Source organism: Dipodomys spectabilis, unplaced genomic scaffold (assembly GCF_019054845.1).
Source record: "Dipodomys spectabilis isolate Male_0828 unplaced genomic scaffold, ASM1905484v1 ptg000673l, whole genome shotgun sequence".
NCBI classification, from domain to species: Eukaryota; Metazoa; Chordata; class Mammalia; order Rodentia; family Heteromyidae; genus Dipodomys; species Dipodomys spectabilis.
In genome coordinates this window covers 877,475-891,108 of record NW_024871350.1, presented here as the reverse complement: position 1 = coordinate 891,108, position 13,634 = coordinate 877,475, and the positions used below count along the sequence as shown (strand labels likewise).

The window sequence follows — 13,634 nt, the reverse complement described above, 5'->3', positions numbered from 1 at the left end:
AGGCCTCATAGATTACAGGTATCAGCAATAATATATTCTCATAGCATGTAAATGGCCTCAAGTGAGTTCATTTGGTGGGAAAAATGAATGACTTTTAAATGAGGTCATAAGTTTGGAACTCTGCCACCCACCTTGCCAAATAAAGAAATAAACATAAACACAAACAGCCCCAATTCTGACTCAAAGCATCTCTGTCTCATGTTCTACAATACAGGAATAGCTTTGTCATTCCATAAAATTGTTAGAATACTGATTCAAAGAGTGATTCTCAGTGAATTTAAGTTATCACCAAAATATCCCTCTGTGTTGACTAATTTTAATACCAGATGTTCATATGCTAATGCCACTTCCTGGTGTCCATTTCCTATCAATTCATTAATTGCCAGATGCTCAACCAAACAAGAAACACAGATAATCAAATGGTATTGGTAAAGAGCCAAATAATCTTTTTCTTACTTAAATTTATTTCAAATAAAACTATGGCACATTGATATTATAAATTTTTCCACAAATACAGAAAAATGTGGTATAAGATATACCCCTAATTGTCCACTATGGAATAAACTTGCATACCATTCAGCTATTTTATTAATGTTTTCTTCGGAATTTTGCCATATCCAGTGAGTCAACTAAAGATTGACTAGTCTTGAATGCCTCATGATCATAATGCAAATTCCAATATATATTATGGCTGTATTAGTTATTAGCTACACATGCGAATAATTGAGCCAACAATAAAGAGATGTGATCTAAAACTAAAAAATGCTATAAATTTGTCATAGAAATATTCCCAAAGTAGTTTCTGGCAATATAAAAACAGCAACAAAACCCCACATTTCTTTAAAACCTCTAATATTTGTTCCACTTTTGGATTTAAAGAGTATATCAATCATTGGTTATACTGGAAACACTCCGTAAGCTTAAGAATACTTAAGCTTCATTCATTTTAATGCTACAAATACAGTCTCCCTCGCTATATTAAGGTTCAATATTGTGATTTCACTGAATCGTGGGTTTAAATACAATATGTAAATAGCGATCCCTCACCTATGGCAGGAGTTATATTCCAAAGAACACTCAAAATAGGTGAAAATCTGTGAAGCAGAAATAAGTGAACTTCATTATATTTTTACCTATCGCAGTGGTCTCTGGAACATAACTCCTGTGATAGTTGAGAGAGATCACTGTATTTAGAGTGTTGAACATATATCCCATTAGGTATAGAAGGCCAATGGGTGATTTCACATGGTGTGTGGATGTCTGCACCCCAAAGTAAATACTAAATACTCCACATGTAAACATTCTAAGAAGTACAAATCAAGTCAACTTTGGTAGTAAAATAAGCATCTCTCTCCAACTCCCACCAGGCTTCTAATCTATCCTTTGTGGTACCAATTTCAAAGGTGAACAGATACTCTCTTGAGACTCACATTTGTAAATGATTCTAATGTTGGGAGCATCCTTGGTATTGGTACTAATAAGATGCTCATAGAAGAACCTACATTAGATTAATGTACCTCTGTCTGAGGATAGCTCTTGACCATGGCATTGGCTCCTACTTATTAGCATACTATACAGATGCTGGGAAATGAAACAATAATAAAATAACATCAGCTAATGTACACTATGTCATGCCAACTATTATTTTAAGTGTTGCTACATGTTTTATGACTTTAGACTTTACAATGATGTGATGAAGTAGGTACAAGTAACAATTATCATCCCTATTTCATGGAAGGGGGACAAATTAAGACACACATAAGGTCCTTGGTTTGCTTAAGGTCATATAACAAGAAATGGAGAAATCAGGATGCATATACAGACAGTCTTTATGTAATCCTTCCTCCAACAAAACCTGCTTCTGATTGTACCTAACTTTGTGAGATTACAATGTCAATTATTCAGAATTGACATATAATTCTTTGAATCCTTTTGTGTAATCCTAAATGTATTTTACTTTTGTATTTCTAACAAGGTAGTATAACACAGTCTACTTTATATGTTAAGCATTTGTAAGTCAGTGAATTGGACTTACTTTGTTTTCTAACAGAAAAAAATTAATATGCATCCAGTAACAAATATCCTCTCTTGGTAATTGTAAAGCAAATGACAATGTCCTTGTGAATTGTTAATGAGTACAATTGTTTTTTCTTTTCAAAGATAACTGATGGTCATGGATCTTTAATTTAGCCTAACTTCTTTCTACAATGACAGAAATGTTTTATACCTAGACTGTCTAATGAAGCAGCCACAAAACAAGTGGGTATTGAACACTTGACATGTGACTAATGTTTTTTGATATCTAAACTCCTGAAAGTGATACTACCTTTCAGAATTCTAAAATTCTATATTTATTCCTCCTAGTGGGTGAAAACCCTATGGTAGTTAGAACTACCTCAGCCAGGTCTATTCTCTCTCTGTTAGTTTTTACTGTTTAAGAATATTTGCAAGCCAGGTGCTGGTGACTTACATCTGTAATACTGGCTATTCAGGAGGCTGAGATCTGAGGATTGCAGTTCAAAGACAGCAGAAGAAGGAAAGTCCATGAGACTCTATTCTCCAATTAACCACCAGAAACTGGAAGTGACACTGTGGCTCAAAGTGGTAGTATGCTATCCTTGAGCCAGAAAGCTCAGGGACAGTGCCCAGGCCCTGAGTTCAAGCCCTACAACTGACAAAAAAAATGCAAGATATAAAAACTCCAAATCACAAAACTATTTTTCACCTTGGGATGGACCTATTTACATACTGACTGAAGTAAATGGCCAAATGCAATGATGTGCAACTACTACTTTCAATTTTGACATCATTCTGTGCAAAATGAGTATAATTTAATTGAAAAGCAAACTGCATATTCATTTATATTATACAGATTTCTCAAAGTTTTAATTTATGTTTTTCTGACAGATAACTTGTTTGAAGATTTTGTTTTTGAAAATTAATGTGAAGAAATTAATATAGATTTTCATTTGCTAAGTATATCATATTTCTGACAATGCTTAAAAGCAGTGCTGTCTTACAATCTATTTAGTACAGATCCAATTGTAAGTATTTCATAATTTTGTGGGCTATTTGGTTTAGCTGTTGATAATTTGAAATCAACCATGGTGGAAACATTTTTATCACCAAAATGGGCAAATATTAAAAGTTGGGTTTTCTTTTTAAAACTTTGCTTTGTTTTGTAAGAGCTGATTTACAGGAATATCAGAGGATAATGATGCATATATAAAATCTAAAACATTGACTTTACAAGTATATTATAAGAATCTGAGGTTCTCATTTTATACTAATATACAACATTGAGTATACTATTGTTCAACACTATTTGAGCAAGCAAATGTTATATTCAAAAATAAGTACACTACATATTGTGTTCATCTGAGTCCATGGATATTCACACAAATACAAATGGACTGTCACATTATAAAAAATGCATATATTTTGTGAATATGCACTCAGATATCATAACTTGCCTTTTAAATTCCTAGAAAACTTGAGACAAACAGCATAGTAAATACTGGTAAAATTTAAGCACAGGAAAAGGAGAAAAACGGAAACTGCTATCTGTAGTTTCTTTTTCTCTAATTACTCAAAATGCTTCATTTAGTAAGATAAGAGAGAGCATTCTGCTATGCTTTCAAAGTAGGATATGAGTTCAGTTTGTCTATCTAATTTTTTACTCAAACTTATTCACATATTGTATATCTTTCCCCTTTAAACTAAAATCCATCACAAATATCTGATACATAATAAGACAAAAAACACACACAAACTACAGAAGGATCCATAAGCTTTTAAAATCAGAGCAGTATTTTCTTTTAATTTACTTCACTATCTGAATGAGCTGGCTAAGAAATTAGCATTTGGTCTCATGGTAGTAAAAATGAAGGATTTAGATAACATAAAGTAGACTACCCAATTTTCAGATGAGGGACTATCTTCATAAATATGAATTATATATTTAAATATGAAACAAGTGGAATCTATTTTTTGTTGGTTGTGGGTCTTAAACTCAGGACCTGGGTGCTGTCACTCAGCCTCTTTGTGTTCAAGGCTCTACCACTTGAGCCACAGCACCACTTCCAGTTTTTGAGTGGGTAATTAGAGATAAGAGACTCATGGGGATTTTTTTTTTTTTTTGCCTTGGCTGGCCTCGAACCGTGATCCTCTGATTTTAGACTCCTGAGTAGCCAGGATTTCAGGTGTAAGCCACAAGAGTCTGGCTCTAATTTTTAACAAAAAGATTAGAATAATTATTCCCAGGCACTTTCACTAGAAATGGTATATGCTAGAAATAAGTATGTAGTTTATGGCTCAGTCATTCATTGTTTTGATATCACTTATATATCACATAATTCTAATATTCAAAATTTATAATGCACAATTGGTTTCCAGTGGGAAAAATGTTTAGCCTCATGATTATCAGTGACAAAAATGACCAAAGGCATCAGCTTAAAACAAGCCACAGTAAACAAGAGTGGCACAGGTATAAAACATGACTCTGAAAACTTGTTTCATTACTATAGTTATTGTGCTTCATTTTCAATCCAAAAACTTTATAAATAAAATTTTCAAAAGAAGACTTTGAGCTGGAGCCAGCAGTTCATGCTTGTAATTCTAGTTACTAGTAAGGTTGAGATCTGAGAATCTCATTTTTGAAGCCACCTTGTGAGAATGCTATTTCCAATTAACTAATTAAAAAGCCACAAATGTAGCTGTGGATTAAGCAGTAGAGTGTGAACTTTGACTAAGAAAAAACTCAGGGACAGTTTTCTCTGAAACTAAAAGAAAAAAAGAAACAAACTTGTAAACGCCAAGCCAAATATAATTAAGTATATTGTAAATTTGATAGTTCTTTTGTGGATTTCTATGTTTAATTATGACCAAAGGCATGGACTCTTTCTGTAATATGTACTACTCTTAATATGCAAAACATATTTTGCAAGTGTCATTTTAAACTGACTCAATCAGGCAGCAAAATGTGTTTTGTAAACTAGGCCATGTGATTAATTAGAAAGAAATCAAATTGTACAATTTAAACAATTACCACCAAGTTAATGCCTACAGCCCTATTTTTTCACTGATTATTTTTACCATGAGGACCATTTCCTGCACAAGCTCATGCCTGAGTCTTCTAGAGGCTTCCTATCACTGCATGATTCACAGGCAAGCTGCCACTGAGCCAAGCTTCCCTTCTGTTGTCAAACTTACATCTCAGCTGGCCTGGCACTGGGATTCTCCCAACCTTATATAGCTTGGAATGACATTGTAGCCAGTTGTGAATTGAGAAAGGGACTCAAACTTTTTTGCCACAAGCTGTCCTTGAACCATTATCTTCCCATTTGTAGCTTCCCAAATATCTAGCATTAAGAAACATAAACCACCAGCTCTGCATTTACATTCCATTAGAAATAGTATATGTTACCTTTTCAGATCATGAATATTTTGGAAGGATAGCTTATCTCTAAATGGTAAATAGTTATGAACATCATGATTAACTAAATACAAGTATTTCTTTTGTAAAGTAATGAGCAACACTAATGCAAAAATTAGGGGGGGGGGCTTTTTTTGGCGGGGGGGGGGGGGGGGGGGGGGAAGGGATCGATTGTGGGTCTTGAACTAAGGGCCTAGACAATATCCCTGAGTTCTTTTGTTAAAGGCAAGTGCTCTACTACTTTGAATAACAGTGCCACTTCTCGTTTTCTGGTGGTTAATTGGAGATAAAAGTCTCATGGATTTTCCTGCTTGGGTTGGCTTTCAACAGCAATCCTCACATCTCAGCCTCCTGAATACCTAGGATTACAGGAGTAGTCCATCAGTGCCAGCACTAAGAAGTTGTTTCTTTTTTTTAAATTTCAAACTCTTAGGAAAAATTAATTTTGCAAATGTAGAAAAAGAAAATGCATTTGCCTCAATAGTTCTTTGAGCCTACAAATATTACTTCCAAATGAATTCCCAATACTAAGTTTGCCTGGTACCTACAGGGCGCTAATAGACTGAACTTCAAAATGGCTTGACCAAGAAGCCCAGTAAAAACAAATTCTCTTGAAATGCAAATGAGAGTATGCAACACCTATCTTTATAACTAGGTAGCATGTAATTGGTATCATATTATTAACTTTTTCAAAGTACTGTGATGCTTAAACAAAGAAGATTTTCATTATGGTATTGCTGAAAATTATTGTTTTCATAAAGCTAATAAATTCCTATTATACAAAGCACTTTTGCCAAATGAAACTATTAATTTTATTAAAAATGTTTTGCTAGTGACTGAGCATTGTTACCCCCTCGTTTGTTTTCCCCCTACAACTGCTTTTTCTTTTTGATAGAGTATCACCACGTTGCACACTCTGAAGTCATTTTGTTTTTATATCTTTCTATATATATATATATATATATATATGTATATTCATATTCCTGACTTCTGTGAATTTTCCTGAACAGTATTTGAATTAAATACATTTCTTTCAACTTATTCAAAATATATGAAAGTACTTATAATTGAACTCGATTATAAAATACTTTCTATGCATTTGGCAGGACTTAAATAAACTGGTAATCTGCAATCATAACGATTTTCCTTTTGAAAATGGTTACAAATGAAATAGACTAATCAGCAATAAACAAACTTACAGTTAGATGAAAGTTAAACAAGAAACAGTATTTGAATTAAGGAGATGCTGCTTATCTTTTCCATTTCTATGACCAAAATCACTGCCATCAATGCCAAAATGGCAAGAATGAGCCCCTAAATTCCAAATAGTCTACAAAGAGTAGCAAATCCAGTCTGAATAACAGTTTTTTTGAAAACTAATCAAATGTAATTTTGAGGAGTCATAAACATGCTTATATTACAGTTTCCTATTATTATAAAACAAGTATGACAATATCATTTCTTTAAAGTATGTTTTTGTTTTTTAATAGACTGTTTCAATTTGCAATTAGGTTATATTTTCTTAACAGATGTTTATTTTTGAAAATCACAGAAACTTATTTCGTCTTTTAAATCATGCCCATGGGTAATTTTATTTTTTTAAATAAGTTTTTTTTTATTGTGAAAATACTGTACAGAGGGGTCACAGTTACATGAGCAAGGTAATGAGTACATTTCTTATCCAGCATTCTTGAAAATAATTCTAATAACCAATTTAAACTCTGGATCAGTAGTTGAATAACTAGGATATATACTAACCCATCAAAACAATAACATAATTAGAGACTTTGACGATTAGAACATATTTAGAATTTATAGAAAAAAGATGATCACATTTTTTCTAGCCTATGAAGTTTATGCTTTAAATTTTCTACAATGGTTTAGAAACCCCAATCCTAAACCAGAAGCCAATTTTAAAGTGGCGGGGGTGGAGGTGGGAATGCTCAGAATACCAACCCTAAAGCATTTCCTGATCCCACACCAATCACTTTTCAGGGTAGTGATAATTTGTCCTTTTAAATTCTTTGGTTGTTTTTGCTTATTATTCATAACATTGGGGTTTTCTCTCCTTCACTTTGATGTTAGAACTCAGGGCCTAGTGCCTGCTATGTCACTGCTCTAACACTGGAACTATTTCTCTGCACTTTTGCTTCTTTTTTAGTTGTTAGATAGGGTCTCTGGATTAAGCTGGTGTCTTATCCCAATTCTACTACCTCTGCCTTTCACATAAATGGGATTACAGGCATGAACCAACATACAAGCCCACAGTAGGCATCCTGTGTACAAAAGTCACATATGCTCTGTGAGCTCTTAGAATCTCTTAGTATGTTCTAGTTATCAGTTTCTCATATGGTGTAATATAATAACATGTAAATATTAAGATCTTAATATTTGTTGAATAAACAAGGAGACAAGAGGATATTGATGGGGTACTAATGATTAACTGTATGCATTAGATCCTATGCATATCATCAACTCAACAAAAGAAAATAATATTTGAAAGTCTAGTTCATGTGGTATTTGGGAAGATACTGTGCAAAAATAATGGGAAATATAGTAATTATAACTATTCTTTGTATTTTGTTGTTCAATGGCCATAATTCAGAAAAACATATTCTAAAAATGATGATGATAAGATATATTATAAAGATAATAAAAGGTGATAAATATTATAAGTATTTGTTCATTGATTCACAGGTTTTAAGAAATACTAGCACCCTGGCTGGGAAGGTGGCTCAGGGGTAGAGCGCTTGCCTTGCATGCATGAGACCCTGGGTTCGATTCCTCAGCATCACATAAGCAAAAAAGAAAAAAGCCGGAAGTAGTGCTGTGGTTCAAGTGGTGGAACGCTAGCCTTGACCTGAAGAGTTGAGGGGCAGCTCCCAGGCACAGAGTTCAGGCCCCACAACCGGACTCCCCCCAAAAAAATACTAGCACCCAGCAATCCCACTTTTGAGCATTTACCCAAATGTTCACAAACATGACCACACTAAAGCTACCAGCACGACTATGTTTATTGCAGCCTTATTTACCATAGCTAAGATATGGAACCAACCCAGATGCCCCTCAGTAGATGAATGGATCAAGAAAATGTGGTCTGTATACACAATGGAATTCTATGCCTCCATTAGAAAGAATGACATTGCCCCATTTATTAGGAAATGGAAAGACTTGGAAAAAAATTGTATTAAGTGAAGTAAGCCAGGTCCAAAGAAACATAGGTACCATGGTTTCCCTTATTTGCAATAACTAGTATATGTCTGAGTCAAGCAGAAAAGGTCAGATAAGGTGATGTTAAAGAAATGAACCCTAAGATATGTATTCAAATGTTTTTTTCTTTCAGGTGATTTTTTCCAACACATTTATAAGATTATTTCTTTGTTGCTTTGTATGTCCCTCCCCCACAGTATAACCCCTGCTTTCACTGTATTTGATGTGGGTATAATTTGTGGAAGGGAAGGAAAAAAACAAACTGTTTAAATAGGGATACAAGTGGACCCATTGCAACAATGAGATGTACAAGTCGTTATGTTGAAAACAAACTTTACAACTTTGGTGGGGGGGGAGGAGAATTGGGTGGGGGTTAGGGGAGGATGGGAAGGGATGGGAAGGGGAAACAAAGGAGGAGGCTACAATGCTTGAGAAGAAATGTACTCATTATCTTACCCATGTAATTGTAACCCTTCTGTACAGTATTTTCACAATAAAAAAAAAAGAAATACTAGCATTGTCTTCAGAAAACTAATGAAGTGAGTGACATGGATAATTATTATGCCCTTCATTTTACAGTGGAACAATCCCATGTGGGGGGTAAGTGTGTATCTAAGTGTGTTATCCAGCCAATCAGCCGTAAACCAAAATTGAGATGCAAGTCTGACTGACTATAAGTCCTGAATGGTGTATCAGACCTGACAAATGCCTATCAAACTCCAGAAGAGTGAATAGCCCTTGTTTCCCTCCAGGAGTGAGAATGGTTTTTGCACATTGTTGTATTCAGTCATCCATCTGGCCATGCCTCACACATAGTATGATTTCTACATAAGAAACTAGAATAAAATGGAAATTTGTGGCTAGATAATAAAACAAAAAAAAACAATAATGAAAAAATTTAAGAAAAAAAACTGGCAGGCCTAGTCAGAAACCAAACTCAAGAATTCTGCATAACTGAGTCAATGAGCTGTGTGTGCTAATGAATCATCAGTGGTATAGCTGACATTTTATCTTGGTTTAAATGTAATTAACACTTCTGTTCTCTTCAAAATAATGGTTCTTACCTTTATAACAGAGGCACCAGCTCTGGAAAGTGGACTGTGAATCTGGGCTGCAGCAGCCATGTTGGCAATAGTATTAAGATGGTTCATCTGATTCATTGCCATAGCAACTGATGCAGGAGGTAAGCTGACTGGAAGTAGAGGATGAGGCATCATCATAAATGGCAGATCCAGCCCTAAAAGAGACAGTGCACATTAAAGTTTGTATGCTATGATGCTCAGAAGTTGGTTTTTAAAAATTTATTCTTGTTGGTTTTTTAAAACATTGTCTTGTTTTATCCTAGTATCTCTTTGGGCCATGAATACTATCTATAGGATTTTATTTGTTTAATATTTTTTAAAATATTCCCACATTCACAAACTTTAACATGTAAGTATATTTTGGTATTCCTTTTCTCAAAATATTTATGAGATGCAACCTTTTTGCCTAAAAATTAAGCAAAAATATTTATGACAAACATTGACACTTAACAAATGACAATCAACTTCCTTTTTAAATCATTATACATACATATTTTGATCATTTCTAGCCTAATTTTTTTCAAAAGTCTAGTAGGGTGCTGGCAAGGCAAGATGATAGTTAACATATTTGGAAACTTTTTAACCTTTAGGTACAATATAGTTTTCACTAATTTGGAAGGTTTTGTCAGTAAAATTAATATTCCTTTGGCTGGGAAGGTATCTCAGTGGTAGAGTGCTTGCCTTGTGTGCATGAGGCCCTGGGTTCTATTCCTCAGCACTTCATAAGCAGAAAAAAGCCAGATGTGGCCCTGTGGCTCAAGTGGTAGAGCGCTAGCCTTGAGCTGAAGAGCTGAGGGACAGTGCCCAGGCTAAGATTTCAGGCTCATGACAGACAAAAAAATAAAAAATAAAAAAATAAAAAATTAACATTCTTATCAAAATACAAAACTGTTTACTATGTTAGAAACCAATATCAATATTGTCGAATTCTATATGTTTTCTTAGTTAAATTGAAATAATTTCCACATATTTTAAATATACCCAGAGATACGTTGTCATGTAAAAGATATCAAATCAAAGTCATCTTATATATTTATTCTTTATTAGGTACATGTTTGCTAGAGGAAATGCATTTAAGTATAGTCTAGAAAAACATAGTCTAATATTCTAGATACAAACATGGTTATAAATAACTCATAGCACTCCACAATATATTTTAAACTACTGCTCTATTTTGGACAGAAGCCCAGAAACTAGTAATCTTTAACAGATGTTTGAAAACATCTTTGTCTATAATTTTTCTAAATTATTACAGGCTATAGAAATTTTGTGATAGTCAACATTTATGTTGGCCCTACATGCAATCATCAACTATTAATAATATCTAATTTTCTTCCTTTTCATCTTTTTTAGCCTGTCATATCACAGCAGAAAGATACTGGAGGATTTATAGGAAGTGTTTTCAGAGGCTCCTTAAATCTCATTCCTCAGAACAACAGCTGAAGTAATATCATCATTCAAAACACTTATTTTTAGGACAAGAATTTTTCCCACTCTCTAGTTCTTTTATTCTCTTAACAGTATGTTTCATAGAAAAAAAACTTATTTTAAATGCAATGAGTTTTAATTGAGGCAAGAAGGAAGAATTGATGTTAATTTAAAAGTCCATTTCCTAATTGCAACAATGATAGTAGATTTCAAACTATAACGAAATGCATGGAGAATACTGTGATAGATATATCTATATAGCACACCTCCCATACTGCATGAATGTGATCATCCCCATTAAAGGAATTTCCAAGATATGTAAACTGTCCCCATTGTTTCTGACAGTCATAAAATGTACTATCACAAGTGGTTCATAAGGATCAAAGAAACTTAAATTCTGCATGGAACAGTAACATTTTCTTCTCTCTCTCTAACTCTATAGCCCATGGAAGATCAAGAAAATTCCCCTATCAGTGTACACTTATGTCTCCCCAACTCAAAATGGTTTTTAGAAGAAATCTTCTAAACCAAATGTATCAGCTAGAGGAAACTATTCCCAAATTAATAAGTTATCAGAGAAGTTTCCAATACATGGCTTACAATACAGAGTTCAAAATTTTCTTCCCAAGTGAAAAGAAGCCATTACTTGAATTACCCATTTCATTCAAGTTCTTCCTTTATCATCTATGAAGATGTTTGAAATCATTATCTCTAAGATCAATTTTTATTATGAAGTTGAAGAAATGACAAGCACTTACTTTAAATGATATTAACTTTTAACTCAATAATAAATAACTATATAAATGTCCACAGTACATCTACGTAATCACCTGCTATACTTCATTATCGTAACTTAACAAAGGCAATAGAAAGTTGTTGCCTGTTTACTTAGCGTATACCAGAAAGGGAAGTCTTCTTGTTATTTTTTTTAATGGAGAAAATGAGATTGATGAAATTGTTTTCACTAGGTCATCTGGTGACTTAAAGGTAAATGCATAGTTTGGATAAAGTAAGTGTAATGTCAAAGCTCTTATATTGATTCACTCTACTATTGGCTTAATTCCACAAAATCAGAGATAATTCTCTTATCACCTTTTGGGTACTCATAACCTGTGTGAACTTTCTGCTTTACTCCCTTATATCTTTGATCTGCATATGTTCTTGAATCTTACTTGCAGACTTACCCAAGCTTATTGTTCCCTCCCTTGGCTTTCTATCTTTGCCTTCTGAACACTCTTTAGTTTGGCCAGTTCTTCTCTCAACCAAGGGGAAAAATACTACGTTTTAAATTTCCTTGATATAGTTCTAATGATGCAAATACTGATATATTTAATGTGCTTTCTTCCAAGTCAGACATAGTCAAAAAAAATCCACCTTTATATTTTACATTGCCAGAACTGAATCTCGGTTGAAAGCTGAGATTCTTTTTGTTATATGTTTTGCATAAATTACCAAATCATAATTTCTGTATTTATGACTATAAACTGATATCATAATACATGTATGCATGTACATATTTATGTATATGTATGTGTATATGCTTATACATATATCTAACATATGCATCCCTCCTCATACTCATCATCCTGGGAGCCATTATGCTAAGTGGAATAAGCCAGGAACAAAAACAAAAAGAGAAACCCAATATAATCAATTATATACAGAACTCACTCTCTTTTCAAATAGTTTGTTCTCAGCCAGGTAAATTTACTTAGATGAACATGTTTGTTTATATGTTTTACACATCATACAGCTTATAGTATCATGATAAAGTTATTTCAGCACACATAGTAAACATGGTTTATCTTTCTTCTAAATCCTTCACATTATGCTCAGTATAAATACAATTATCCAAATACGTTTCTGCATAACACTCTTATTTATCTCAAACCTAAAATAATTTTAGACTTCTTCTTTACATATCCAGGATTACAGTCACAGATTGATCAAACTATAGATGGAAGGTGGCCATCAGTGTCAAGGTTGCCATTCAAATGTTTAAATAAGTCTGTTATTCACACTTCCATTCACAATTTAATAATATTTCCTCATTCACCAAACATTTTCTGAGACACACAGACACCATCTGGTCATATCAAGAGATATATTTACTTAGAGACCAATTGACATGCAAACCAAATACTAACTACAAACAAAATTTAACAGTCCAATTACAGTTTAAAAATATAATCCATTTGGCATTTCAAATATCCACAAAGAACATTCAAGTCACAATTTTGAATCATGATCTGCAATAACACCATCAATTGACTATAAGGTTCAAGATGCCAAGCTAATATTTATATTACAAGCCTGTTTAACAATGACTTTGCATGAGTACTTCATATAAAGCATATACTAATTGCAACTATATTAACTGAAATATGGGGGATTCAGTGGAGAACTCAAAAGCTGTAGTTCTTTAGAAGGGTTAATTTACAGGCTAACAAAATAAAAACCAGGAAACACGTACTTAAAAG

The 13,634-nt window shown here is 33.4% G+C and overlaps 1 protein-coding gene across 1 annotated transcript in view; it reads right to left on the bottom strand.

Moving 5' to 3' along the window:
* Nucleotides 1-13,634, bottom strand: part of Dach2 (dachshund family transcription factor 2) — a 542,498-nt gene that overhangs the window by 69,809 nt on the left and 459,055 nt on the right. The window contains exon 6 of the mRNA XM_042672182.1: nucleotides 9,709-9,881. Within this exon, the coding sequence (XP_042528116.1) occupies nucleotides 9,709-9,881 (173 nt within the window). The remainder of the gene's footprint in view (nucleotides 1-9,708; nucleotides 9,882-13,634) is intronic.